This window comes from Ips typographus, linkage group LG2, assembly GCF_016097725.1.
Source record: "Ips typographus isolate SLU linkage group LG2, UJ_Ityp_2.0, whole genome shotgun sequence".
Classification (NCBI taxonomy): domain Eukaryota; kingdom Metazoa; phylum Arthropoda; class Insecta; order Coleoptera; family Curculionidae; genus Ips; species Ips typographus.
The window spans coordinates 12,939,404-12,966,947 of record NC_138423.1 but is presented as its reverse complement, the minus strand read 5'-3'; the positions used below and the strand labels follow the sequence as shown (position 1 = coordinate 12,966,947).

The following is a 27,544-nucleotide window of genomic DNA, read 5'->3' as shown; positions in this document are numbered from 1 at the left end:
TGTCAGGAATATGCTGTAGCTCTATGTCCCATTACTTATGGTCCACCCTGTATATTAATTAGAAATAAGATTACCTGTACATATTAAAAAAAACATGTATACATAGGCAGAAAGACCGTAATGGTCGATAGCCGTTTTTTCTTGGAAATAAAGATTGTTTATATATATATATACCAGGTGTCCAAGAGCACCCTGGACATAGGAGATTAACATGGGAAAACGGTTTTGATTTTTTTGCGCCTGTACGGTTCATTTAATGGAAAAACGCTTTAGATAAAAGTTGTAGAGCACATTTTCGGCTATCTACTTGTAATTTTTTCAATACCGTAGATTTGACCATTAAGACAAAAAACGGATCTAAAATTCGGAAATTTTAAATCTCCCGCCAAGCGGTCGTTAAGGAAAGTTTATATCCGGTGGTGCTACCAACCTTTCAAAATCATAACAAATCGTTGTCAGTCATTCTGTAATAAAAACATTCAAAACAAGTTTATTTAGTAATAATTTTGAGTTACTACCCACATACTGCGAAGAAAATACAAATAAATCGTGATAAAAACACTTTATCAGTAGCCACCGCCCAAAAATCTGGTAAGTTGCATTCATAACCTCATTCAATGTCTCTACTCAATGAGTAAAAAGAACAAGTATCAGGAGGTAACAATAATACAAATTATAACCCGTTTGTGCATTAAGCGAGGGGGACGGAAGTTGATTGCGCATTCGCCTACTGCGCAGTTGAATTGACGCAGTCATTGAAAGTTTGGAGTTTCAAACCCGCAAAAATTTGTTGTTTGTATTTGTTGTAGTATAGTGTTAGTTTGTTTTGTTTGTTTGTGGTTCTTTAACAGTTGAGTTTTGCAAATTTAAATTAAGTTGTACAGTGGACAAGATTAAATTTAGATCTGATAGTGCCAACCGGAAGTTGACGGCCGCCATATTACTCCCCCCGCCTCCCCCTTGTTTCTGTCCCCCTCTTTGATTGCTATTGCTCCTTCCTGCTATGTTTACATTTTTTTTATTCATTGTCTCTACTAAACTTATTTACTTTGTAGCAAAATTCTTAAAGAAAACACTGGTTTTGCTTGCAAATATTTAATGAGGATGACCGAATCACCTATCTCAAGCCTCTTCATAACACTACCAAATGATTTAAAGTGATGAAAACAGTGGACAATGAAGATCTTTGAAGATAAGTTTCCTACTGTACAGGGACAACAACCAAGGGGCCAAATACTTCCTTCAAAAGTGATGTGATTTAGTTTCAATGTGCTTAACTTCATGGACTATCATCAGCGAGGGTCTTCACCAGTGTTGCAACTAAAACTTAAAATGATTCAGTGTTGATATCTGACTTAAATCTCAAAATTTGATGTGCCTGTGAAATGTGAATAATCTTAAACTGGCTATAAAACCTCTGAGAAACCCCTTCTAAGAAGAGAATATTTACTTACACAGTCAAATTATCAGTCAGGTGTCAAAACTTTTTGTATATGGGTAGGTATTGTGGAAAAACCAACTTTTCAATTGAGGTATCTACATGAGCTGTTCTATTCTAGGTTTAGGTATTAACATTATAATTATGTTCTTTTTTCCACACACGCAATTGTTCCAAATAAAACTTTGTACACTGAACGTTTGTATTAATTATTTATTCACAGTTCAAGGTACAGTATACATTTTCTTCAAGTGAAAAGTTTAGGTACAATAGGTGGCAAAGAAAACTGGTCTTACCACATAAACAGTGATTGTTCCACAGATTGAGTGTGAGTGGGTGAACCTGTCACCATACAAGCTATGCTAAAAACAACTTTGCCTTACTAACCTAATGTTTGTTTGGATAATAGTGGAGTTCCAAATTAGCAAAGGTAGGTGAAAAGTAGTGATTGAAAGTCTCTAAAGAGAAACAATTTGCTTCTAATTCAATACACCATGTCACAGGACATACCTTTACTAATCAAATGTGAACTCGAGTTACACATTACTTGCAAATAAACTATGTTTGGTTAGTAGACATTTTACAAGTATCCTTGTAGGTGAATGATATTCAAGTTAACTAATGGAGCTAATTAAATATCAGTACTTACCTTACCCTGTAGAGATGGGAAAAAACATTGACAATCAGTTATAAAAAATGCCTTTTTATTAACATCATACAATGTAAAACCACTTAAACACTATGGTGTGTTGATAACACTACAAAACAGAAGGATACAATAAAACTATCAGTCACATAGGTCACTAAATTGCACCACTTTTGAGGGAAGTATTTACCCTCTTTTGTGGTCCCTGTATAGTAAAGCAACTTATCTTCAAACATCTGCAGGCCTTCCTAGTCCATTGTTTTTATCACTTTAAATTGTTTGGTAGTGTTATGAAGAGGCTTGAGATAGGTGATTCGGTCGTCCTCATTAAATATTTGCAAGCAAAACCAGTGTTTTCTTAAAGAATTTTGCTACAAAGTAAATAAGTTTAGTAGAGACATTGAATGAGGTTATGAACGTAACTTACCAGATTTTTGGACTGTGGCTCCTGATAAAGTGTTTTTATCATGATTTATTTGTATTTTCTTCGCAGTATGTGGGTATAGTAACTCAAAATTAGTACTAAATAAACTTGTTTTGGATGTTTTGATTACAGAATGACTGACAACGATTTGTTATGATTTTGAAAGGTTGGTAGCACGACCGGATATAAACTTTCCTTAACGACCGCTTGGCGGGAGATTTAAAATTTCCGAATTTTAGATCCGTTTTTCGTCTTAATGGTCAAATCTACGGTATTGAAAAAAATACAAGTAGATAGCCGAAAATGTGCTCTACAACTTTTATCTAAAGCGTTTTTCCATTAAATGAACCGTACAGGCGCAAAAAAATCAAAACCATTTTACCATGTTAATCTCCTATGTCCAGGGTGCTCTTGGACACCTGGTATATATATCTAACTAAATTGTGTTTTACAAATTTCTAATTTTTATCTTTAGTTCTAGTCCTCTTAATAGTTTTTCATCAGATTGAAATGAGAATTTAGCGTAAACATTAAGTGATGCCTCTAAACTCAGCTTCAGCGTCCTATTTAGTTCCACCAAATCAGGAGTTTGAAAAACAAAATTTTTTAACTTTAGTGTCATTTGTAAATGGCTTGTAAACCTGACAATAATGACACTATCTTGACTTGATGACTTGATTTACAAAAATTATAGTGGTACATACTCTATAAATATCTGTGAAATCAGATCAAAAATGATCATTAAAATGTCTTGAGCACAAACAATTTGTGACTTTTTGAGTCCTTTCTCTTTGCCCTTTAGAAAACTTAGAAAATACATGGAAGAGTGTTTACGCGGATGTAATTAGTTACTGGAAAGTGTTTATTGGGCAATTCCACAAAAAGGTGAAGCTGAGAGGAACAATCATGATAACCCGGCGACACGTGTTTCTGCGTGTGTGTGTGTGATATCCATGTTTGTCTTTTTCACCCCTTTTCCAGGTTACACCCGTATATGTTTCATTATGTGTATATCAGTTGGTTTTTGAACCTCCTTTCATACAGATGCAGTTACAGGCCTTATGAAGCCAAAAAGCAGAAACACGTGTCGCCGGGTTATCATTTTTGTTCCTCTCTGCTTCACTTTCCTGTTAGAAAATACAGTAGTTTTTATTACTCTATTTATTCCATTTGACAAACATATTTTTAAATTTTAGCCCATTGTGTAGATATATTTGAAAAAAAAAAATGCATTTTGTCAAACCAAGATTTGCTTTAATAACTGTGTATATTAATTTTGTATTAAACAATACAGAAATCACGACTATGCATGTGCACTGTTCTTTCGGGTTTTTAGGTTACCTCCGACCGCTCAACCACATTCCTTCACTGCGTGATAGACAAATGCGCATCCAAAAGTGGTTGACCAATATGGTGGCTTCTCCCGTTACTTAATAGACAAACAGGGTCGTTAGCTCCTGATTCTTGTTCTTTTTAGTCAATGAGTTGAGTAGTGATTCGGTGATTTTACAAAAATCACCGAATTTATGAATGTGTATAGCAGTTTCCAGAGTTTATTCTTTTCAATTTGATACAATTGTGTTCGTTTCTTAGTCGCCACAATGTATTTTGATGAATATAAAAGATTCAAAGCTTAATGTGCAATTTTCAAATAAGACATTACAATACAACTGAAACCCGATTAATTTAGTCTTAAACATCTAAAATCATTACTGAAGCTCCTTATATTTTTGTTTTGATAATACGTTTCCTCCTCTTTGTGCTGTATAGAATTAATGCTATAGATTTTAACGTCGTGCGATGTCAAGTAGGTTTACTTTTTTCAAGTAGGTTTAGGAGGATTGTATACAAAACCATTGATAGGAAACCTAAAATATCACTTAAAAAGTTTATGATTCTGGTTAAGCACACTTGATGTGACATTAAGTAGTGTTTTGTTAGTCCAGACCTTGTTCCAACTCGTTGACATTACCCATCATTGAAAAATTAATATTTAACAATTCAAAACGTTTCAGGTATTCCACCAAGAGAAAGCTACAAATCAGTGCCCGTACAATTAGCCGACTTAAACGACAACGCCCCCGTATTTAACAAAGAAATCTACGAAGTGAAAGTACAAGAAAGCGCCCCCATAAACACCCCCCTAATTAGATTGAAAGTGACGGATCAAGACGAGGGACGTAACGCTCAAGTTTTTCTGGAAATCGTCGGCGGCAATGAACATGGCGAATTTTCCATTAATGCTGAAACTGGGATGTTGTACACTGCCGTTCATTTGGACACAGAAACTAAACCTTCGTATAGTTTGACCGTGTCCGCGATCGATCAAGGGAATGTTGGTACTAGAAAACAGTCTTCTGCTAAGGTAGGTTATATTATACAAATTCTGTTATAAAGTAATACTGAAAGACTTTTGTGTTGTTTCAGGTAAAAATCACGGTGGAAGATACTAACGACAATGATCCTATATTCGCAAAGTCTGAGATGACAGTGTGGATTGATGAAAATTTACCAGCTGGTTCATCCGTAACCAAAGTAACTGCAACAGACAAAGATCGTGGTGAAAACGCTTACATTTCGTACCTCATCGCCAATTTGAACCACGTTCCTTTCGAAGTAGACCATTTTTCTGGCGTAATTCGAACCACCCAATTGCTAGACTATGAAAGCATGAGAAGGGAATACGTTCTAAGGATCAGAGCGTCAGATTGGGGACAACCTTACCGAAGACAAACTGAAATGCAAGTGACCGTTAAGGTACGGGATATCAACGACAACCGTCCCCAATTTGAAAAAATCGACTGCGTAGGCAATCTTCCACGTCACACACCAATTGGTACCGAAATCATCACATTGTCGGCAATAGATTTCGATTCTGGAAACATCATCAGTTATCGTATAGTGTCGGGCAGTGAAGATAATTGTTTCAGTATCGATTCTACGTCCGGTACTATTACAGTGGCGTGCGATTTAAATGACGTGCGTGTGAATGAAAGAGAGTTAAATGTGACCGCTACTGATAATACTCATTTTGCTGATATTGTGCGGGTGAGATTTAAGTTGGTGAACACCAAGAAGAATCAGTACAACTCGGGGAGATTGCTTTCTGATGATACTGGATTGTTTGACTGCAAGGATACTGGGGTAAGTCATGGTTTGGTTTTATATTCTGGTTGATTGTCATTATCGTTAAGTTGGCAATTATACAGGGTTGCCCTGAATTACATGGTCACAAAATGTAAGGAGAGATAGTACATCCAAAATATGGAAAAATGTCCTTAGAAGTTCAAAATTGACTGGAATTTTTTGTCGCACTGAGGACAACTTGCGCAGGAATAATTTTATACGAGATCAAAATATATTAGATTGTAGATAAAATAACAAAACTAAAAGTAAATTTAGCATTGGAAGAATAAAACTACGAATCGAAATAAAACTATTTATTATCAAAAATAAAAATTTTGACGTTATCCTGAAGAGAAAAAATAAAAAAAATTTGTCCCTGGTTTCAACCTACTGGAATGCCCTTTCTTTGACAACTGTCTGTCTTTGACATATTCTGTAAAATGTTTCATTAACAGTTTTTAAATTAGATTACAGTTCCAAATGCCAATATACACCCATCTAGGTATTTAATTATCGAAGAAAATTTAACAAAATGTTCAGCTGATTAGAGTATTAGAGAGAAATGAAGCTTGTGTTCTCTTAGGTTGTGGTCGTGTTAATTTTCTTTCAGTCTGAAAAAAAAAGAACACACTAACTTACTTGTGTAACAAAACTCTCTGTATATCAGTATCAAATTCACATATTTTCATTTAAGACTAACATTACAATATTATTTTAAATAAAAAAAAACAATATTTTTCTATTTTCAGGTTGCCCGTAGACTGACTGAAGTACTTGCCGAAGCCGAAAACAACAACGGACCCCTGGAAAAGGAAGATTTTCCAATGATGCCGACCCGCTACGGCCAAAACGTTCACTCGCCCGAATTTATCGATTTTCCCATAGAAATTAAAGTTAACGAAAGTGTTCCTATAGGCAGTATTTTAGTTAAGCTTAAAGCTAGAGACCGTGACTTGGGTTACAACGGCGAACTTGTTTATGGCATATCAGGTAAATTTACTGGCGAACATCTCTAGAATTAAATTATACGTTCACCTTTAGCATAACCGCAGGATTGCACTTAAATGATTCTGTGTTACAGGTGGCGATAGTCATTCCCAGTTTGATGTGGATATGAAAACGGGCGAACTGAAAGTGATCGGTTATTTGGACCGGGAAAAGGAGTATGAATATTTCTTGAACATCACCGTTTACGATCTGGGAAAACCACAAAAAAGTTGTTCGAAAGTTTTGCCAATTACCGTTTTGGATGTCAACGACAACGCTCCCAAATTTGAGAAAGCTCTGGCCAGTTATCGCGTAACTGAGAATGCTCTCAATGGAACGGCCATTTTTAGAGCGAACGCAACCGATTTAGACGAAGGAGATAACGCCAAAGTGACTTACTCTTTGGCAACCGATACTTCCGATTTTACTGTGGATAGTGTAACAGGAGTTTTATCGGTTTCAAATACGTTAGACCGTGAACGCCAAGACTTGTACGAATTACGAATTCGAGCGACTGACAACGGTGGCAAAGGCCCTGATAATCCGCCGTTGTTTTCTGAAGCTATAGTCCGGATTTCCATAGATGATATCAACGATAATCCCCCAAGGTTCAGCTTACCGAATTACAGTGTGAAAGCGAGAGAAGATGTGCCTGTCGGTAAGTAATATTTTTCTAGCAAAACGTTGTTTAGTTATTTACCTAAGAAGTGCTGGAAGTTACCCTTTTCCCACCATCGCAGTTTACCGAAGTTCGGTGAGAAATCTAAGAAAATAAGAAAAACAAATCAGACTTCATTTCGATTGAAACTGAAACAAAAACATATCAAATAACCGTAATAAAGAAAACTTCACGTAGTAATGGAAAAAACTGAAATTTTTGTTGGTCGCGCCCCCAACCGTACAATAAACCTGGTGTACAATCTAAAAAAATATAAAAGCGATTACAAAACAGATCTTGCTGAGATAAACACCATTAAAAAAAAACTTAACCGCACTAATACATTGCACAGTCGTGTGACAAAGTACACTTTTTGGGACGATTGTAAGAAAAAATTAAAGTACACACGTCTATAATAAATAACTTTAGTTGTAATAAGACTTAAAATTTTTCTATCCCCCAAATTTCCGGATCTTACGTTATTAGACTTTTTTTGTTTGGGACCATTTGAAATATGTAACATTGAAAGAATATGGAAAATCATCTGAAGATGTCAAAACTTAAGTGCAACGAGAATTTATTGATAAAGATTGTACATTAGTAACATACCGATTTTAACGTGTAGTTTTAGTTATTATTTATGATGTTGACCACACTGTCCTTATTCACGATAATGGCGTGCAACGATGAATATATTCTAAACAACGCATACAAAAAGAACATTGTTTAAAATCAGATAACACAATTTAATTTATAAGTTTGCGGTAGGCGCTTCACTCGCCGTGCATTAATTTTGACACCGCATACACTCATTGATTAAATATAAATATGCGTGTTTTCTATTTGTTTGCGTTATGAATAAATTACGATATAAGCTGGCACAAATGTGGAAACTCAAATGTCCGGTTATTTTAAAGTTTAAATTGAATTAAGCACGGAAGCGGTTCAGTCTCTGAAAATTAAAATCACAAAGCGCCACCATATCCTACTTCGATTGCGGCTCTCGTTAAATTTTCGTTATGTTTTTCGAAAATAAATTAAAACTTTTCGAACTACAATCTGGCTATGATTAGTACACGACTTTTGTCGGAAAAGTGTTTGGTGCTTCAAAATTGTTATCATGTTGTTTATTTAATTTAGGACTTCTGTAGTCTCCCAGGAGGAAAACATGAAAATAACAAACACATGGTACAAGCTGCCACCTATACGCTTATATACGTGGAGATCGCCCAGACAACATAATCCGCATTCAGATCGATTACATACTCATCAACACACGGTATGGGACATCGGTAAATAGAGTATGCACCTATCCGGGCGCCGATGTGCCCTCAGACCATATTCTTTTGATGGCGGTAATCAAAATCAAAATTATGACAGCAAAAACCAATGTACCACAGCGAAAGATAGATTACGAAAGACTTAAAGATGAAAAACAAAAAACAAAGTTACCAAAAACATAATGAGAAAATACTGACAACCATAGATCCACAAACGGTAGAGGAAGCTAACATGGGTGATGTATGGGAAGAAATGGAGGCTGTCATGACCAATGTTACACGAACATAATACGGGACTTAAACGAAATGATGATGATGATATGATTTAAAGTCTCTGTTTCCCAAATCATTTCATCATTAGATCATTAGAGAATAATTTGTTGAACTCCGCTCAAAGTCGTACGTTTCTCTAAAGTGGTTTGCAAATGCATGGCATGCTTCTTCATCATTATATGTACCGTGTCCGTTCACTTCCAAAGAAATTTGTACCTGTTTGAAATTGTACATGGTGACGAATTTATACATAGTATTGATTTGCTGAAATGTTTATTATCAACTTTGAGGCTGTAACTCACACTCAGAACAGATAAAAACCATACTTATAAATATGACTTAGCCATCAAGAATATTGGGAAATGTCCTTTACCACACTGGAGTACAACGTTCCTATCAGAACTAATTTGAATTTTGACTTTTCATTTAAATGAGCCAATATTTTCAAGCATAGCTTTCGATTAGCAACCTATGGAAATATGGAAAAATCTGACCGTATTAAATGCCTAGTATAATGTTTGGAGTAAATAAACGTTCCTTGAAAAGAAGATATTTTCACGTCCAAGTTTTAGTTGTCTCTAAACCAACAACAAACAGAGATTTGCAAATGTTGAGATAGCGTAGTATGATTTTGTATCTGGAAAGCGTTTTAGAGGGCTCCTATTTTAAGTTTCCTTCAAACTTCATAAGTAGTAGCAATAGTATAGTCCAAACCATGTGGTCTAGTCCAAACCATGTGGTAAACTCCTCACAAAAATGATGAGCAAACACGTGACATCGCATGCAAACGAATTGAAGGAAGTGTTAATAAAGCCATCATAGTAATAGTGTTCCAATCAGTTAAAATGAGAAAATTAATACATGTGTTGTTTAAGTGAAACAAGGAAGTCGGATGTCTTTTTCTTATTAAAGTATTTTTTACGAAATTTAGTTTTACATTCCACCAAGTAATCTCAAAACTAGGTTTACCTTTCCAAGCATTGTTTTGCTAATAATAATAATATGGTTTGCTAAAGTCAGTAACTTTGCATCTACTAGCAATCTTCTGTATAGATTTGTAATCAAATTTTATTTACAGGGACGGTGGTAGCAATCGTGACTGCCTCCGATCCAGACTTAGGACCTGACGGAGAGGTCCAGTACTATTTAGAAGATGCGGACAGCGACGGAACCTTCAAAATCGACAAACTTTCCGGTACAATTAGAACGACCAAATATCTGGATTTTGAAGAGCGACAAGTTCACAGTTTAAAAGTAACGGCCTACGATCGTGGTAATCCGAGTTTGTCGTCTGAGGCTACCGTAACCGTGAACGTGGTGGACGTGAACGAAAACGCGCACGCGCCCTCCTTTGGTGGTGAGAGAGTGTTGACTGGTAGTGTTCGCGAGAATATGCCTATCGGTACGGTGGTGATGAATGTGAGTGCCAAGGATGAGGATCCTCCAGGGGGTGATTCCAATGTGGAATATTCCATCAGGGATGGAGACGGGATTGGATTATTTAGTATTGACAATAAAGGTAAGTGAAACTGTGTTAACTTTTCAAAGTAATATTCTGATCGGGGAATTTGATTGCATTGCAAGCGTCGCTAGTGCACACCTCACTATCATCTGCATAAAGGCGAAGAACAAATTTCATCTCCATGCTGACTTTTTTTTTTACTTTTCTGGTTCACAGTTTAAAAGTGGTCTTGACACTGGGCTACTTGATTTTCAGCAGCTTTTTTAATTATGATCATTAGTATAACCGCAAAATGCCAAAACAGGGTCTACTTCTTGTTATTTACCGTTAATTTATTACAGTTGAAATGGCCATGTTATTACGTTCAGAGACAGGCGAATGATAATGGGTCATTCGCCATACTGGAATAAAGATTCAAAACAGTAAATTTAAGGCCATAAAATGAACTATTATATATTTTAATGTTGCAAGTATATATGGAAGCATGTCATCTACAGAAGTGTTCAATATCCTATTCAAAGAACTGAGCTTTGTCCGCATGAAGGAAAAGCTTCTCCGGAAGGTTTTATGTACTTAATGTTCCCATGTTTTCTCTGCAGGAGATTTTAATATAAAAATAATTTCTAGGAGGAAAATATCCTTAGAAGATTTAGCGTATTTCTGTTCCTGGTCAAGTTTCAGTAATATTGTCTTTGTAAGTTCTCTAGGTGGTCTTATCATCTCCAGATGGTTATAGACGTATATCATCTTCCATGTCACTTTTCACTTCTCAGAACATGCTCCAAGTGCATACATATAGACATTGTTGTGAGCATGGTTGCTAGAATGTCTCGTTTTTCAAGATACAGGATAGTGTAACTTAGAATGAAAAAGTTTTGTTTATTCAAGGACAAAGAATTAAATTCGTTTTTATTGGCAGTTAGTATATTATGTATAACTATAGTGCTGTAAGAAGCATTTTCGCATGTGTGGTATCTACGACCAAGTGTAAAATCTTGGTTTTGCAACTCACATAATTCAGACAATTTACAAAAACTATGCGTAATTGACTATTTATACTGAGGGTCATAGGTAAAGTGTATTATCATATTTTGTTGTAAGAGCAATGTGGTCTGAGTTTGTTGTTTTTGTTTTTACTAACAACAATCCAAAGTTTATAATAGATTTAGCGGTTTCGTCGTTTAGACAGCCAAAGAGCTCCATAATTCCATTCTAAAAGCTACTTAACTAACAGCCAAAATGCAATAGTAAACTTTAACAAAGTTTATCGAGCTTAAAGCTTTAACTTAAACATGGCTTCGTGGTGTTTGTTCGATGTGTTTGCTTGTCGTATTCTCAATAATAAGTCGCGCAAATTATCGTAATAACGAACGTTTTGCGGTAATTTTTCTATATTTGAGTAAAATAAGTTTGCGGTATTTCAAAAGATCGTAAAACAGATTTTATAGAAGTTCTAACCCAAATATGTTGCCGCTGAACACTCATGTTCGCGGCCGAGGTAAATGAAAGTATACGCGATGTATAACGGAAAGTTGAGTGCGAAACGGTATATTTCGTACATTATAAATGCCACTCTTGGGCTCTATAAATTGTTTCAAGCCAGAATTTCCACTTAGGTTGGTGCATGCACCCTCTCGACGTTTTATTAAAGGTAAATTTGTCCGGTAGTATGAATCCCAATGCTCTAGGGCTTTTGCTCCCACTTATTTGACAGTAGATAATTTAGACAAACCATAGTTTCACATATTGTACTGAATTATTATAACAATGTGTGTATAATTTTTTTGTTGAGGATATGCGTTTGGTTCTATGTGGTTCAGTGATAATAATAAAACGGGTACTGTCGCCATTTACTGTATTTTCGGTAAATTTACAGTTAGATGTTTTTTTCTTTTACTGTGCTTACCGAATTTCTAATAGAAATTTATACAAACAATGTTTATTCACCAACCATATTGAGACGGGGCAGCATTCCGGAAGAAATAGTTAGAACTATTGAACACCAATACAACGACCAGAATACTTATAAACAACAGCCTGACCCAAGAAGTGCCCATATCAACAGGAATAAGACAGGGAGACTCTATAAGCCAGGTACTCTTTAACCTAATCATGAACGAAATAATTAAAGACGTTAAAAACGCGGGGCATGGTTACAGAACTAACAAAGGAGAAATAATAATACTGTGCTACGCGGATGACGCAGTAGTTATATCAGAAAACGAAGATGCGCTGCAGAGACTACTTCATCAATTCTACCTGACAGCGAAACGCTACAATATGTCGATTGCGATAAACAAGACAAAATCACTAGTTGTAGCAAAAGAACCTAGAAGATGCAAGCTAGCTGTTAACGACGAAAAAGTAGAACAGGTGATGTCCTTCAAATACTTAGGGGTCGAAATAACGTCCCATCCAGACAGGAGATCTGAGGTAAAGAATCAAATAGATAAGGCCTCTAGAATAGCCGGATGTTTGAAAGACATTATATGGAATACCAGTTCCTAAAAATAAAAGCAAAGACCAGAATATATAAATCATGCTTAAGGCCAATAATCAAATATGCCGCAGAAACCAGCAGAACCAAGAGCATAACCCGAACGGCCAAGATGAGAACGCTCCGAAGCATCACGGGACACACGCTACGTGACATACCCAACCAAGAAATAAGACGAATCTGCGACATACAGGACATTGTAAGATTGACGAGACAGAGACGGTGAGAGTGGAATCATCTAAACCGGAATCCGTATACAGTAACGGACTGCCAATGGACGTCCATTGGCATTGGAAAATGTATAGTCCATTGGATCTCGTCTGGACCTAATATGGACGTGAAATGGAAATGTCCATAGAGAAACTTCATATGGATATCCAATGGATCTCGTTGTGTTGTTTGGGAAAAAATTCTTGGAAAGTGCGCCCCTCGTATGACAAACGACGGAAAATTTTGAAAATTTTATTTTCCGCTTTAACCCGTATGACATGAAGTTTGAAATTTCGGAATACCTGCATTGATTATTAACAGTTTTTCCGGTTCATTAAGAACCACCACTCACTGACTATAGCTAGTGTAACTATCTCTACCAAACCGCTGAAAAGCATCACTTTACGTGTTAAAATTTAGAAAAAATAAATCACTAATCGACTATAAACAGCAATTACAGAAAAAAAATCTACAATAGTTCTCAAGAGAGAAACAAACGTAAACATCAACGGATATTGTATTTACGCGAAAATAAAAACTGATCGATACCGAGCGAGACTTTGAAGAGGTTATTTCACAAAAACATCAGTACGATATGTTCTGGAAAATTGAATAGGATGTTTGGATAAAGGTGAAATGAGATTGTTGTTTTCGTAAAATTGGAAATGCGGGGATTGCTCAGAATAAAAATGGGCCAGGGTGTAGTGTACGTAATGGGCGCTAATCGAATTTAATTTTTGTATAATTTTTACATGCTTGGAGAATTGTGATGTGTGATTGTGAAAATTATCTTAATTAAGAAACTAAAATAAAACTCATATGAAATTTGGCTTGCTTGTTCATCATTTTGAAGTAATCATTTATATCATTATTACGATACAAAAAGCCTGCGTCATCGTCAAGACAATATGTCTTGTTTACCCGAAATTTATCCGGGAACTTGCACAGTTTATGACGCGTGTTTTATTGTCATCATAAGAAAAAGCTTGAAAGCGCAAACCTTGGAACGTGTCTTTCCAGAATGGCCTATCCCCGAAGACAAATGGCCTCATTTCCACTGAGAGTAACAACCGACAGTGAGATTAATTCTGTTGACAAAGTTTTTTTCGTGGGTTATTTTATTATGGCACTTTCATTTTTCACCCATTCAATGGGTTTAGCTAAAAACTGCGCGTAAATAAGCAACGTTTCACGCACAGTGATTACGAAAACCTAGATTATTTTTTTTTAAGCACGTAAACTGACACTTTTTAGATAGCCAACATATCGAGTGCCCCAGTAACATGTAATTAAAAACCGAACATCGGGAAATGCTGGCGTTGCGTTTCAAGCGGAACGCGCGGCGTTGCAAAATTCGTTTATTTTCGTTTAATTTACGGAACAATCACAAACCGGGCATCAACTTTTTTTGGGGAGGAAGTTTTAAATTAAATTTGGGAGGTTTTCGGAGCATAAATCTTCCGGATATAAAATCAAAAAGTCGGGAAAAGTTTGAAGTGGCGCCTCTTCATGGGAAAGGGAAATGTTCGATGATTCTGTTCTTGACACGCTCCTCGATAAGGGTTTTGTAGAAAAAATGCTTGATCATTCTCTTTATGTATTAAATTTTGCTAGGTAAAATTTGGTATTTAATTAATTTCGACGTGAATACAGGGTGTTCCATAAGCATATAGAGGATGTAAAAATAATACGGTTTATCTATACAGGCTTTCACGGCCGGTCAAAACTGGGAGGTGGCCGTGGTTCATTGGAATTTCTTCCTGACGTTTCTTCCACATCTGCGGCGGACATTCTCAAAGACGATGACGTAACGGTCGAAGTGCTCTTCCGTACCTCTCGACGATGACTCGAATGCGGCTTCAGATAGATGGGTCAAGCAAGACTACTGCTTTTTACCCTCTTATCGCTGTAAACCAAAAGGATAGGTTTGGAAGAGGAAGTCCAGGAATTTTCCCTTTCGAGAAGTTATAGTTACAGTTCCCATAGTTCGGCATCGGCATCCTCTGTCCTGGGAAAAGGATGCCCCTGCTGACGGAGGGGGTCTCCTCTTGAAGATATCGGGTCAAGAGTCGGCCGCTCCTGCTCCGGGCTATGATCGCAGTATCATCCGCGTAGAGTGCTAAGCTAGTTCGCTGAGTTCTAGGCGGATTTGAAACATAAATGTTATAGAGAAATGACGACGGTACTGCACCTTGCGGCAATTCTGCTTCCATTTCCCTATAACTTGAGTGAACACTGTCGATTTTGACTAGGAAGCGACGAGCTGAAAGAATAGATATAGTTAGTTTTACCAGGCCGACTGAAAAGCCGGCATCCAGCATCTTGATTAGAAGTCCTCTGCGCCAAACCCTGTCAAAGGCCTTGGAGACGTCTTACAGCACTGCTCCTGTCGCTTCTTTCCTGTGTACTCGGTCATCCTCAGGACTTGGAGTTCCGTTGAAAGTGTCCTCCGGAATCCAAATTGCTCGTCGGGGATGACGTGCAGGTCCTCTTCTTGCTCCTTTAGCTTCCTGAGGATGATAACTTGTGCCACCTTCCCAAGTATGGAAGGAGGCTGATGGGCCAATAATTCTGAGTGAACAGCGGATCCTTTTATGGTTTCGGGAACAGGGTAACATCGGCTCTCTTCCAGTCAGCAGGAAAGTGCCTCAGTCGAAGTATTGCGTTAACAATATTCAACAAGGCAGCTATCCCGCGTCTCGGAGTTTTCTGATCACAATATTTCCTATCTCGTCCCATCCTGGTGCTTTTCTGATGTTGAGGTGCCGCAGGATTTTCTGTAGCTCCTCTGACGTCGCGTGCCGGATTGGTTGGTCGTCCGTACCACATTTGTATTTATTAAAGTTTTCTCCTAAAACTAAGAATAATGCTTGTGTGACTATAACTCTGGGCATTTTATCACTACTTAGGAAAAGTGAGGAAAATATTATCACTTGCTACTTCAATTTGTGATTAGTTGGTGAGAGATGTTGTGAGTGAAAACTAACACAACATTAAATCGCCAGATAATTATTGTTATTATCAGATAACATTTTTGGAAATGTGCGTCCTAAACTTAAAAAAATTATAATCATTTTATACAGTGAGCAACAGGAGATAAAAAATCAGATGTTAAGTTTTCGAAAAACTTTACTCATTGCGCATTGTTAAATCCAATTTTTATTTATACAGGGTAATGCCAAAAAAACTTATGATATGAACAATTTCTTTTTTAAATAAAAAACATAATTTTTTGTTAATCTGGTTTTTACAAAATTCTAACAGTTTTTTTATGTAACATACCCTAAACTTATTTTTCACGGTTCTCGAATGTAAAATTGGTTAGATTTTGCTTAGGCTAGGTTATTGTTGCTATAAATAAACAAAATACAGTACACCAAATAAATCTATTTCATTTAATAAAATAAACTAGACAAAAATTTGTTATTGTTGTGCCGACCTGGTAAGCTGTATATTAAAATGCACGTTGTGTGCTCCAAAACGATAACACAAAACTGTTTCAATATTTAAAAAAAAATCAATTGTTCTAAAAGCAAATTGATTCAATTATAAAATCATCAAAATATTTTGGTTTTATTAGTGTAGAATACCAAAACATAAACATTTTGATTAAAATCAATATTTTCGAAACACGAATAGGTGGGGACTGATTGGAGGACGTTCTCAGCGCCCATCGAAAATCCAATAAACAGGTAAAGCGTACATCCTAAAATCCGCAGACAACAAGGAGACCGGATGCTCGGCAAACTTCTAGAAGTAAACAATATAGTGCCCCAATTCCCCGATACGAAATCGTTTTGTGCCGACACCCGACTGAGAAAATGATTATGCTCCCGAGACCTTAAAATTCCCTTAATTTGCCACCCGCGGCGAAAACGCATGCAAAAGGGGAGCAAAACAATCACCCTTAGCTTTGTTCAGTGAAAAAACCCTTTGGCAACCGGCCTAGGAGAGTGTGTTAAACAATGAGTAAAATATGGGAAAGGCTCGCTGGCCCTTGGTAAACAGTAAACACACATAAGAAAGGGGTGACTAGACGAAAACCCGACTCGAAGACCCACAGTTTTTTCTGTTACGATAATTGATTAGGTATAGAATAATGATGCTAGTCACTAACTAGAAATAAATAGAGTAAATCGGAGAGAATAGTTATTTGCAGTAGAAGGCCAACTTTTGCTCCAGGAATCAATTTTACTTTTCAATGTATGAAGGTGTAAAGACACTTTATTCCACAGTTGTGTATCTAGTTGTTTTCTGCAACGAATATATTAAGTTTTATAAAAAAAGAGGTTTAACATTATGATTGGAAGATTTCTAGATATAATAAATGTATAAAAGCTAAACTTCTTTCCCTTAAACTTGAAATTGTTATTATCAACTCCAGCTTTTTTTCTCTTTTTTTTTATTTTGTAAAATTGAGCTTATAGTTTAGGTTATTTTCTTTTATTAAGTACTAATACAAGATTATTAGACTACCGGTTAATCGGGGAGTTCTGGATTGATTAATATCAGCTACTTACAATCCAATAGATTAGGTCAAAATAGTGCACGTCGTCAGGTAACGCTATAAAAGTCTTCCTCTTAGTAAAATACGTAGTTACATGAAATATGAAAACAAACTCGGATTTACCGAATTGCTGTTCTGGGTTTAACATGTTTTTACTCACTCGGGGGCTCCGCAGCTCCTCGCCCCTTTGTGTTCCTATCACCAGGTTTATAATAAGCCTCGCCTTCTGCCTAAACACCTTGTCCTGACTATCACCTGTAGAAACTGATTAACAATCCCCCTCTCATCCCCAACTAAATGACAAGTACTACTATAACTACATCTTGCACATGCTAATCAATACTGTTCTGTCGCTTTCGCCTTATCTCTAAGGTAGGACGCCCTTTTGGCGTCCCCACACATGTGAACCTATTTTTTGGCATCCCAGAACTACTCTCCAGCTGATCAGCGAGTTCTCTCTTTCTGGCGCTCCTAAACGGCCTGCTCCCATGGCCTATTACGCCCTAGCTCTCATCTAGACGCGTCTTCCATGCCAAGGAATAATTTAAATCCACGCGTGTCCTCACTGAACGTGGGAGCCTCATATGGAGAACCTCATAGGGAAATAAGAAGCCTCATAGGGAAATATGCCCCTGCATGACATATGACTCCTCTCTACACTACTAATCTCTGGTAATGTCTCAACAGACATACTCCTGTCATGTTGCTCATGATTATAATCTAACTTCTGTATATACTACCAGAACTACTACTTCTCCAACAATGACAATTGGTCTTCACTCAACACATCAACTAAGTAGTAGCTGCACTACAACTAGACAATAGTATAACTCCTGTAAATATACAGATTAATCACTAGCAAAACACCGCGCTCCGCATTTGCAGAGTACCACCCTGTATGAGATGTTTACAGTATGCGTATTCTTGGGAAGGAGGGAAGGAGGCAAAGGAGTTACCAAGAGAAAAGTATGCAGAATATGACACAAACCTGCGACTATCAGTCACATTCTATCAAAACTCCTCTTAAGAGTACTGGCTCAAGAATTAGGGCCCCGGGCGATTGTAGAAACCGAACTCCTAGTACCAGGATTTCCCCAAGACGAGGTCCTTTCGGTCATCTGTTTATTATGAACGCAATAGACAATGTCAAATCTCAACCATGTCGTTCTCAAGGGAAATCTTCTTCTGCTGCGTGTCCATTCGCAAACCTCCATTGTTTGCGATTACATTTGTCCACTCTTCTTTTTTTCTTCTTATGGTATGCATTAGTTCTTGTATTGTCCTCAGTCCTGTCCACTGCCTAACGTTGCGGAGCCATGACATTTTTTTCCTGCCGATTCCTCTCTTTCCCTCAATCTTCCCCTCAATTATCAATTGCAGGAATTGGTACCTCATCGTTGGTTCTTCTTGCAGTCTATGGAAACCTCAGTACACGCCTATAGACCCAAATCTCGAAGCTTCCAGCTTGTTCATAGTGCTCACATTCAGTCTCCATCCCTCCATGCCATAAAGCAACACTGTCCAGACATAGCATTTAACAAATCTAATTCGCAAGCCAAGATCGAAATCAGTATTGGTGAGCACTTTTTTGAACGCAATGCGGGCATTTTCAATCCGGCATCTGATTCCCAGTTTTCACACAGCCACGTTCCTAGATATTTAAATTTATTTACTGGCTCTATTGGTTGATTCTCATATGTTAGGCTTGAGTTTTGAAATTCTTGGGGCTTTCGAGTAATTATCATGAATTTAGTCTTCTTGGTGTTGATATTGAGGCCCATGTTCTTACTGCATTCCCCGACAGTCCCATGCATATCCCGCAAATCCTCCATGTTATCTGCAATTAGAACTGTGTCGTCCGCGTAACGAATATTGTTGACCCATACACTATTCACGTTAACGGCCACGTTGCGTTCTTCTAGGGATTCCTGAAAGATGACTTCAGAATATAAATTGAAGAGAAGTGGGGATAGAACACACCCTTGTCTGACCCCTCTACAAATTGGTCTTGCTTCTGTGAGATCGTTACCAACTTTGACTTCAGCCATTTGGTTCCAGTATAGGCTTTGAATGCTGCGGATCTCTTTTTGGCCTATGTCCAATCTATTTAGGATTTGGATCAGTTTATGATCTTGGACTCTGTCGAACGCCTTTTCATAATCGATGAAACACAGCATTATGTCCTTTCTCTGATCGTTGCAGTTCTGAATCAGTACTTGAGTCGCAACTAATGCTTCTCTCGTGCCTAAACCTCGTCTGAATCCAAATTGTGTGGATCCGATGTTTCTTTCGCACTTTATTGATATTCTGTAGTGAATAATCTTAAGGAATATCTTCAGTATGTGACTCATGAGGCTGATTAGTCTGTGGGAAATACAACAACAAGGGAAATACACCATAAATATTACTTGCTGACATAGGCTTTATTTCAAAATTGCTTTGTTTTATAGTTTAAGGAAATACAAATTATACACCGACAAAAGCAATTATATTTTAGTTAGTAACCTCCCATTTTACAAAAGTATTGTATACTTTCGCCTTTAGTAAACCTAAATAATAGTATATTCTATATTAAGAGCGGAAAGTATATATTTGCCGCTTGCACATGAAATTTGCAGCTTGAGGCGAAGCCGAACGCTGCAATCATGTAAAAGCGGCAAAAGTACTTTTGGCTCGAAATATAGACGATATTTTTTCGACGACTGCTGTGGGGTGGATTAGAAGGACAACTCACATCATTTTCGTCGCTCGAACTCATTGTCACCGATAAATCACTTTGACGGAATGTGGTTATTTCAAACAGGTATGTCAAGCGTTGTTATGGAAACGCCGAAAAAAGTTGGTGACTAGATTGTTAGTAGAAAGCGAAAACGCTCTAGAGCAGAAAATCTCTCTTTCTGCTCGCGCGCGGCAAATAACCCCTTTCTGCTTCTAAATGGAAGCGTACATGAGGTACTTTCAAAGTCAGTCGTCGAAAAACACTTTTTTCTACTACTAACATGATAAACGTATCATTATTGACCGATTAATAACTTGAGATATCAGTTTTCTCTACCTAATAATAATGGTCATTGTTGACCTAGGTCAAAAATAGAGTCTAACCTCCAGTACAGTTCAGTCCAGTTTCGCCTGGCACAAACACAACAAAAAAGAAAATATTATTGACCTAGGTAAATAATATATAATGTCAATGTCTATTAAGACATATGACATATAAAATATACTTGACTTGACAAAGACGGATAAATTAGATTGTCTCTTCATGTTGTTGTTTTGTTGTAATCCTAAATTTTTATATTTTTAAAAAAAGGACCATCAAAAATATGCTTAATAGTGGAAAAAACGCTATATTATCCACGGTTTAGACAGCTTTTATTGACCTTAGGTCTTGACATACGGCCAATAAAAGCTTCTGTCTAAATATTGGTTAGTAATATACTATTATAGACTTGAGGTGGACAAGGAAATGGTGTCACGACATTACAGAAGGAGCAAATATTTTTTCACGTAACCTGGTGCTCCAAAAGTCAAGAGAAAGGCACAAGCACCAATATACTCGGTTCAAGAAGTGAATGAATGGGTGAAAAGCTTAACAAATTACAGAAGAAGTAGCTTTAGCATATAATTCAACACCAAAACAACTTATTAAAGAACGTATGTTTAAAGATTTTTCCGTAGTGAAGCAGAAGTAAACTACTCTTACGCAAATGCAGAAGCAATGCCGATTACATAATAGCCTAGTTACAGTATAGTCATTATATATTTTAAGCTGCACTTTTCGATAAAAAAAAATGTCTACAGTGTGTTCAAATTTAAATAATATCAATATTAAATTTGTAGCTTGAATTATATTTTGCAAAATAAGTTGACGTATATTAGAAGTTTTCCAAATAACTCTCGCACTTTTATATTCTAACGTTTTTGACTTTCACAAGACACCTTATGTTTCGTTTTTTACAAGAATTACACAAATAAAAAGTATAGACCTGTTAAAACTGTAAGGACTGTATTTACACAGCTAAAACCAATAATTTACTTCTAAAACACTGACCACAAAATCAATTTGTCTACCTAGAAATCTTGTTACGTTGAAATAAAGTGGACTTCCCTTAATTACAATTCCATCCACCGAATACATCGAATTGTATACATTCCCGCGGAATCGTTTTCAGTTCACTTCATCATTACTTTTTCGATCTACCAAAGAAAATTGGTATTGGCTTTTTTTCCTTTAATTACGACAAGAAAAACGTTTTCCTTCTAGACTGTTCACGGTTATCTACCAATAAATACCCTAAATTCGGCGTAATTTGGTGCTCTCAAAAACCACTAAAAACAGCTTAGTTTCATCTGGTAACACTCAAAATGAGCGCTAAATACAATATTTGGACGGTTTAATGAAAATATACATCATCGCTAATCGCTTTATTAGTTGAGCTGTCGGTTTAAGCAAGAAAGAGGGACGAACATCTGTGATCTAAATAATTGATAAATTTAAAGCAGGCGTGTCTGCGAATATATCATAATCGATTAAGATGGATAGAAGTTAGGTTTGAAGTTGCAAAGCTCGGGACACATTTTATGATGAAATTGATTACGGATTCAACGTGGATATGACCTACATCGTCCTATGTACTCGCTGTTGCCCCCCTTTTAACATGTGACAGGATTGATTCAATTTCAACAGTTAACCAATTTATCACCTAATACACCAAATCACAACACAACATTAATTTTCATGATGAATGAAGCAACACCAATTTAAAGTGGTAATATGGGCTGCACCGTTAACCCATAACATCAGCATAGCAGTAATAATAGGTGTATCATACTTATTAGGCTTCAGTAATAATTAATACTAATTGTTCATAAATCAATACTATGTCATTATTTTCTATGCAACCGGGAATTGCCCGATTTACGTTCCGCTGAATGTTAATTTTCTATTGTTTACGTACCTACATGACCAATTTACCAATATGACCAATATATCTAATGAAATGCGGAATTTTAATGGGAAACCTTTCGTCACAAAATGTGGAAACATCATAATAATTAGTTTCCAGGAAAAATGTATAAAATTGACAGAGGGGCGTGACCACGAAAATTTGAAATGTACATAGTCCTTTCTTAGGTACTAATTGGTATTGTCTGGTTCGCATAATGCATAATGTATAAGAGACAAAACGTAAAAAGTAGACAGCTAAAGGTGCTAATCGAAACCTAAAAATGATGAGTTAAACAAACTTTTATCAAGTGTGATGAATAGTAGTAGACCTACAGGGTGATTGTTTATATTTTACCCAATACAGGGTGTTTCATAATAAATATATGCTCAAGACTTTAGTATAGGGTAATTCGTCCAAAAATATGAAAAATCGTGCATTTTAGAGATACAAATTACAAAAGTTAGTAGTCGGTTAGTAGTAATTTTTCGTAGGAAACATTGGCAATTCGAATAGGCGTTCAAAACGTACGTACGTAACGTACTTTTTCCAGTAGTGTAGTACTATCCCTCCAAAACCTTCATCACTGATGCTTAAAGCAAGAAAATCGCACAAAACATGGCTTATTATGAGTAGAAAATGCTTACAAAAGCTGTTTCCTGTACGATAAAAAATTTCGGAGATATTTGCAAAAAACACATTTTTTTGTCAATTTCACCTATTTTAAATAGCAATGTCGGAGTATTATTCTTAAATGGCCATACACTGATGTAAAATTTTAGACCCATGATTTGGTTATTTCAAATGGAACCCCGTATTTTATTTGTTCAATCGGAAGATCTTATTTTTCTGATTTAAAAGATATATTTTTGTATTCTTGTATTAAGTTGGTTAGTTTTCGAAAAAAAATAGGGTTTTTTTGTCGAAAATCGAAAATAAAGATCAATTAAAATATTAGTGATAATAGCTACATATGAGGTCCATCCTAGTCAAATTGCATAGCCAAAATTTTGAAAATCAGACGAGATTCATGAAAATTGACTCACCGGACTACTTGTAGTCAATCTAGTTAACTTTCGAGGCAAAAACGTTGAAAAACAGTAAAGTGTTATGAAAATTGACTTACTGAAGTACAGTGATTTTTTTGGTCATTTTTAAAACCTTGCTATTTCTAAACGACACGACAGATTTTGATGCGGTTTGGACTATCATTGAGCTTAATTTATTGCCTTTTGATTGATGGAAAAAACTCTGACTTAAATACACCGCCAATCTACTATACAAAGTGGAAAATAAGCGCGTGCAAAAAAGTGAAATTTTCAAATAAATCCAATTGGTCAATATTTTTTTCTTGTCCTGAAAAGTACTCAGATTATGTAACCGATAATGTTTGAGTTGAACGTACAACGACATTTGAATGATAGTTACAAACCTGCTAATATGGCTTAATTCAAGATTCATCAGAATCAGATCGGTGTTATATCCATTTTTATATGATATTCATCCAAAAAATGGATATTTTTTCGGACACATGACGTTAATTAAGAAATTCCCAAAAACGTTCCGAGATATCGACCCAAATAACACTTCCCTTATGTTAAAACAAAAACAAAAAAAAATATTGGTCAATTGGGTTCTACTTGAAAATTTAACTTTTTTTGCACGCATTTCTTTCACACCCTGTATAAGGTAGAGTGCATTAAAGCAAAAGGTTTTCACATCAGTAAAAAGCCCATAAACCAAGCCCAATGAGAGTCCAAACCACATTAAAATCTGTTGATTTTTTTCGAAATGGCGAGATTTTAAAATCGATCCAAAAAAATCACTGTCCCGGTTGACGTGGCGAGCAGTTTATTTGCGCTCATTCTAATCAATTTTCAACTCGATTTTCATAGTCAAAACGTTAAAAAATTAGTCAAATCAATCGTGAACACTGATTTGACACATTATGTCCAGTCATTCTAGTAAATCATCAAGGTCGAAACCTTAAAAAATCATTAAATTCTATGATTATTGACTTACCCGCAATGTTTGCAGTCAATCTAGTCAATTTTCAAAGCCAAACTTTAAAAAAATAGTCACATAAAAAAACACTGATTTAAGGCCCTATTTCCTGTCATTCTAATCTATTCTCAAGATCAAAGCGTTGAAAACCCGACAAGGTTTCATGAAAAATGTCTTACCGGACTATTTCCAGTCAATCTAGTCAATTGTCGGGCGTAATATCCCTAGTGCATTTAATCTTTCCGGAAAAATTCGGAAAATCGAGTTTCTAAGTACCTAATTTGTTTTAACAAATACTTAGAAACAACAAAATCCTCGTCTTCGACTCGGATGATTTTTAAAACCACTCTCGCTCATGCTATTTGTTAAAACAAATTACTTAGAAACGAGTATTCCAATTTTTCTACAGGAAAAATTAGAAGCACGAGGGATATTTGGTAAGATTATTTCCTGAGTTAAATGAACATTTTATTTTAATTAAAACAATAAGAACAATAATTAATAAGAACAATATCTTTCAAGCTAGAAAGGGTAACACTATTCTTTATGTTGTTGTGAGGAGTGTGCAATTTTTTCGATTTTTTTTCCGGAAAAACTGCTGACAGCTAAGTTGACAGTTGTTGACAAGTGATTTTTCCACTTAAAATTTACATTTGTTATACTAATTCTTGATAGCGATTGGTCAAAATTGATAGGAAGGAAATAATCGGGGGTAATATCCCTAGTGCATTTAATTTTTCCGGAAAAATTCGGAAAAAACGGATAAAAAGTTGGTCATTGTATGCACATGTTGCTATTTGTTAAAACAAATTACTTAGAAACGAGGATTCCAATTTTTCCTGTGTGTGCAAATGCACGAGGGATATTTGGTAAGATTATTTCCTGAGTTAAATGAACATTTTATTTTAATTAAAACAATAAGAACAATAATTAATAAGAACAATAACTTTCAAGCTAGAAAGGGTAACACTATTCTTTATGTTGCTGTGAGAAGTGTGCAATTTTTTCGAATTTTTTTCCGGAAAAACTGCTGACAGCTAAGTTGACAGTTGTTAAGTGATTTTTCCACTTAAAATTTACATTTGTTATACTAATTCTTGATAGCGATTGGTCAAAATTGATAGGAAGGAAATAATCAGGGCAAAAAACCAGTAAAGGATTTGCTGATTGCTGACGATCTTTGTCAAAATTGTCTGGTTACGACAATAAAAACAAATCGTCCAAATCTGTTATTCCGTCTGTCAAAAGTGTCATTCTGATGCTAAAACTGTCAAAAGTTGTCAGACTTACAGTAAAAGGAAATGGTTGAAAACATTATAACGTGTCAAACTTACAGAAATAAAAATGTATCTTTTAACAAAAAGGTAAACGGGCGATTTTAACATTGAAACTGTCATTTTCAAGATGTCATTAAAAATGTAACGCAAAAGTTGTCAAGTTGACGGAAAAGCCAAAACGACGTTTTTTTTTTTGTTTCACTGCAACTGTCAGTTTTTATAGTAAACCATAAAAATAGTGTGTCAAGAATGTAGAAGTTATTAATTTTTTAAAAAGTGCCCAACGTAACCTCACAAAGACATATATTTGAAATCAGGAAAAAAGACATTTTTTAATTGAGCAAGAAAAATACAGTGCAGTGTTTTTTTTTTTTTTTTTTTTTCTCTGTTTAATGGCGTTACCAACTTGGGTATTTGCCAGCTCGATACGAAAGAGGCTCAGATAGTCGGGCTTGTGCCCCTGAGCCCCAAATAGCTACTAAAAGTTCTAAAAAATCGCTTAAAGGCCTTCCTCGTGGAAACTATAACCGTCACTGTCACATCCACGTGGTCTTCTCCTAGGTTTTCACCCTTTCCGCCTCCTGGAAGTGCACCGCACAAGACAATTCCCCATAGACTTTTAGGAATCGACGTTTCCACTTAGAGCTCCCACCATCTCCACTCGACCGGCTGCGGAATTCGGTCTTCAACTTCAAATTTCCCTGAACACCGTTTCAAGAAACGTGGTTTCTTAGCGACAAAAAATGGCGCCCACGAAACAGACGTGCGATACGTTTCAAGTTGAAAATCGAACTGACAGTGCAGTGTTCCATATAAAATAATCAAAACATGTATTAAGAAGTTGACATCAAATTTTAGCAATTCAGGATAAATACTGCAACATCAATTTAGGACAGAAACACTCATCAGAGATCAGTCAATTACACTAATTTTACAATGTTTTTGAACACTATTTTTATAGAAATGTTCTACTTGCTACATTATGACGCAAATTGTGTGTTGATTGATTGTATTTTTGGAGCACTCAAACTTGAACATTTTTAAATTATTTAAAAGTATTGGTTGGTTTTTTTAAAAATACAGATTTCTAGCTTGTTAAAAATAACTCTTAAACAGTAATATTGAATAATACCAGCTGCAAGTTGGTGTAAGTTGGACTACAATTACATTTGTATGCTAATTCAACAACTCAATTCTCTTCTATATGCAAAGGGCAATTACTAAAAATGTCCGTGTTACTTTTTCGATTGGTTTCAGAATTAAATTAATTTCCCAGTTTAACCCCCTCTACAGGCAATTTCGTTTGGTTTTACTTCTTTCTAATTACAAAATGGCGTAAAAATATCTTCTCGCCTCTGGCTGACTGGTTCCACGTCACAAAATTTCACGACTCCATTCTTCTTGAAATCGACCAAATCCAATTTATTTGCTCAACACTACGTTACAAAGCCGAAAGCAAACACCATTAATCTATGAAGCAGACCTCAAACGTTATGGCGAAAAGATTAACAGCGCGAATACATTAAATTTGATAATATACAAAAAAATATCACATTGAGAATACCGGCTTATTTATTTTATTAGCTGTGAGCGCTGAAATTGGCTTTGAACGAAACTTTTTCTTTTGATCGGAGGGGAAAAAAGAAAAATGATACTTCAGTTTTATTAATATTTCAGTCGGTTTGAATCGTTCCGTTTTCGAGCCGGATTTAGTCTTTTTAATTTCCTGTTATTGAGTTTTAGAAAAATTGCTATTGAATTGCAGTAGACCATTTATTTTGTTCTGTAAATGTTGCGGTTAATATTACA

At 36.0% G+C, this 27,544-nt stretch overlaps 1 protein-coding gene and 1 long non-coding RNA gene across 8 annotated transcripts in view; one reads left to right on the top strand and one right to left on the bottom strand.

The window, feature by feature from the left end:
* Positions 1–27,544, top strand: part of kug (FAT atypical cadherin kugelei) — a 349,347-nt gene that overhangs the window by 52,196 nt on the left and 269,607 nt on the right. For all 7 annotated transcript variants that reach the window (XM_081973260.1, XM_081973258.1, XM_081973257.1 and 4 more), the window contains exons 6-10: positions 4,524–4,873; positions 4,936–5,652; positions 6,384–6,624; positions 6,716–7,279; positions 9,911–10,351. In XM_081973260.1, coding sequence (XP_081829386.1) covers positions 4,524–4,873; positions 4,936–5,652; positions 6,384–6,624; positions 6,716–7,279; positions 9,911–10,351 — 2,313 coding nt within the window. The remainder of the gene's footprint in view (positions 1–4,523; positions 4,874–4,935; positions 5,653–6,383; positions 6,625–6,715; positions 7,280–9,910; positions 10,352–27,544) is intronic.
* Positions 2,126–2,571, bottom strand: LOC145724528 (uncharacterized). Its single transcript, XR_014177023.1, has 2 exons — positions 2,512–2,571; positions 2,126–2,455 (listed from the first exon to the last, which is right to left on the bottom strand). It is a non-coding gene; the product is annotated as an uncharacterized LOC145724528 (long non-coding RNA).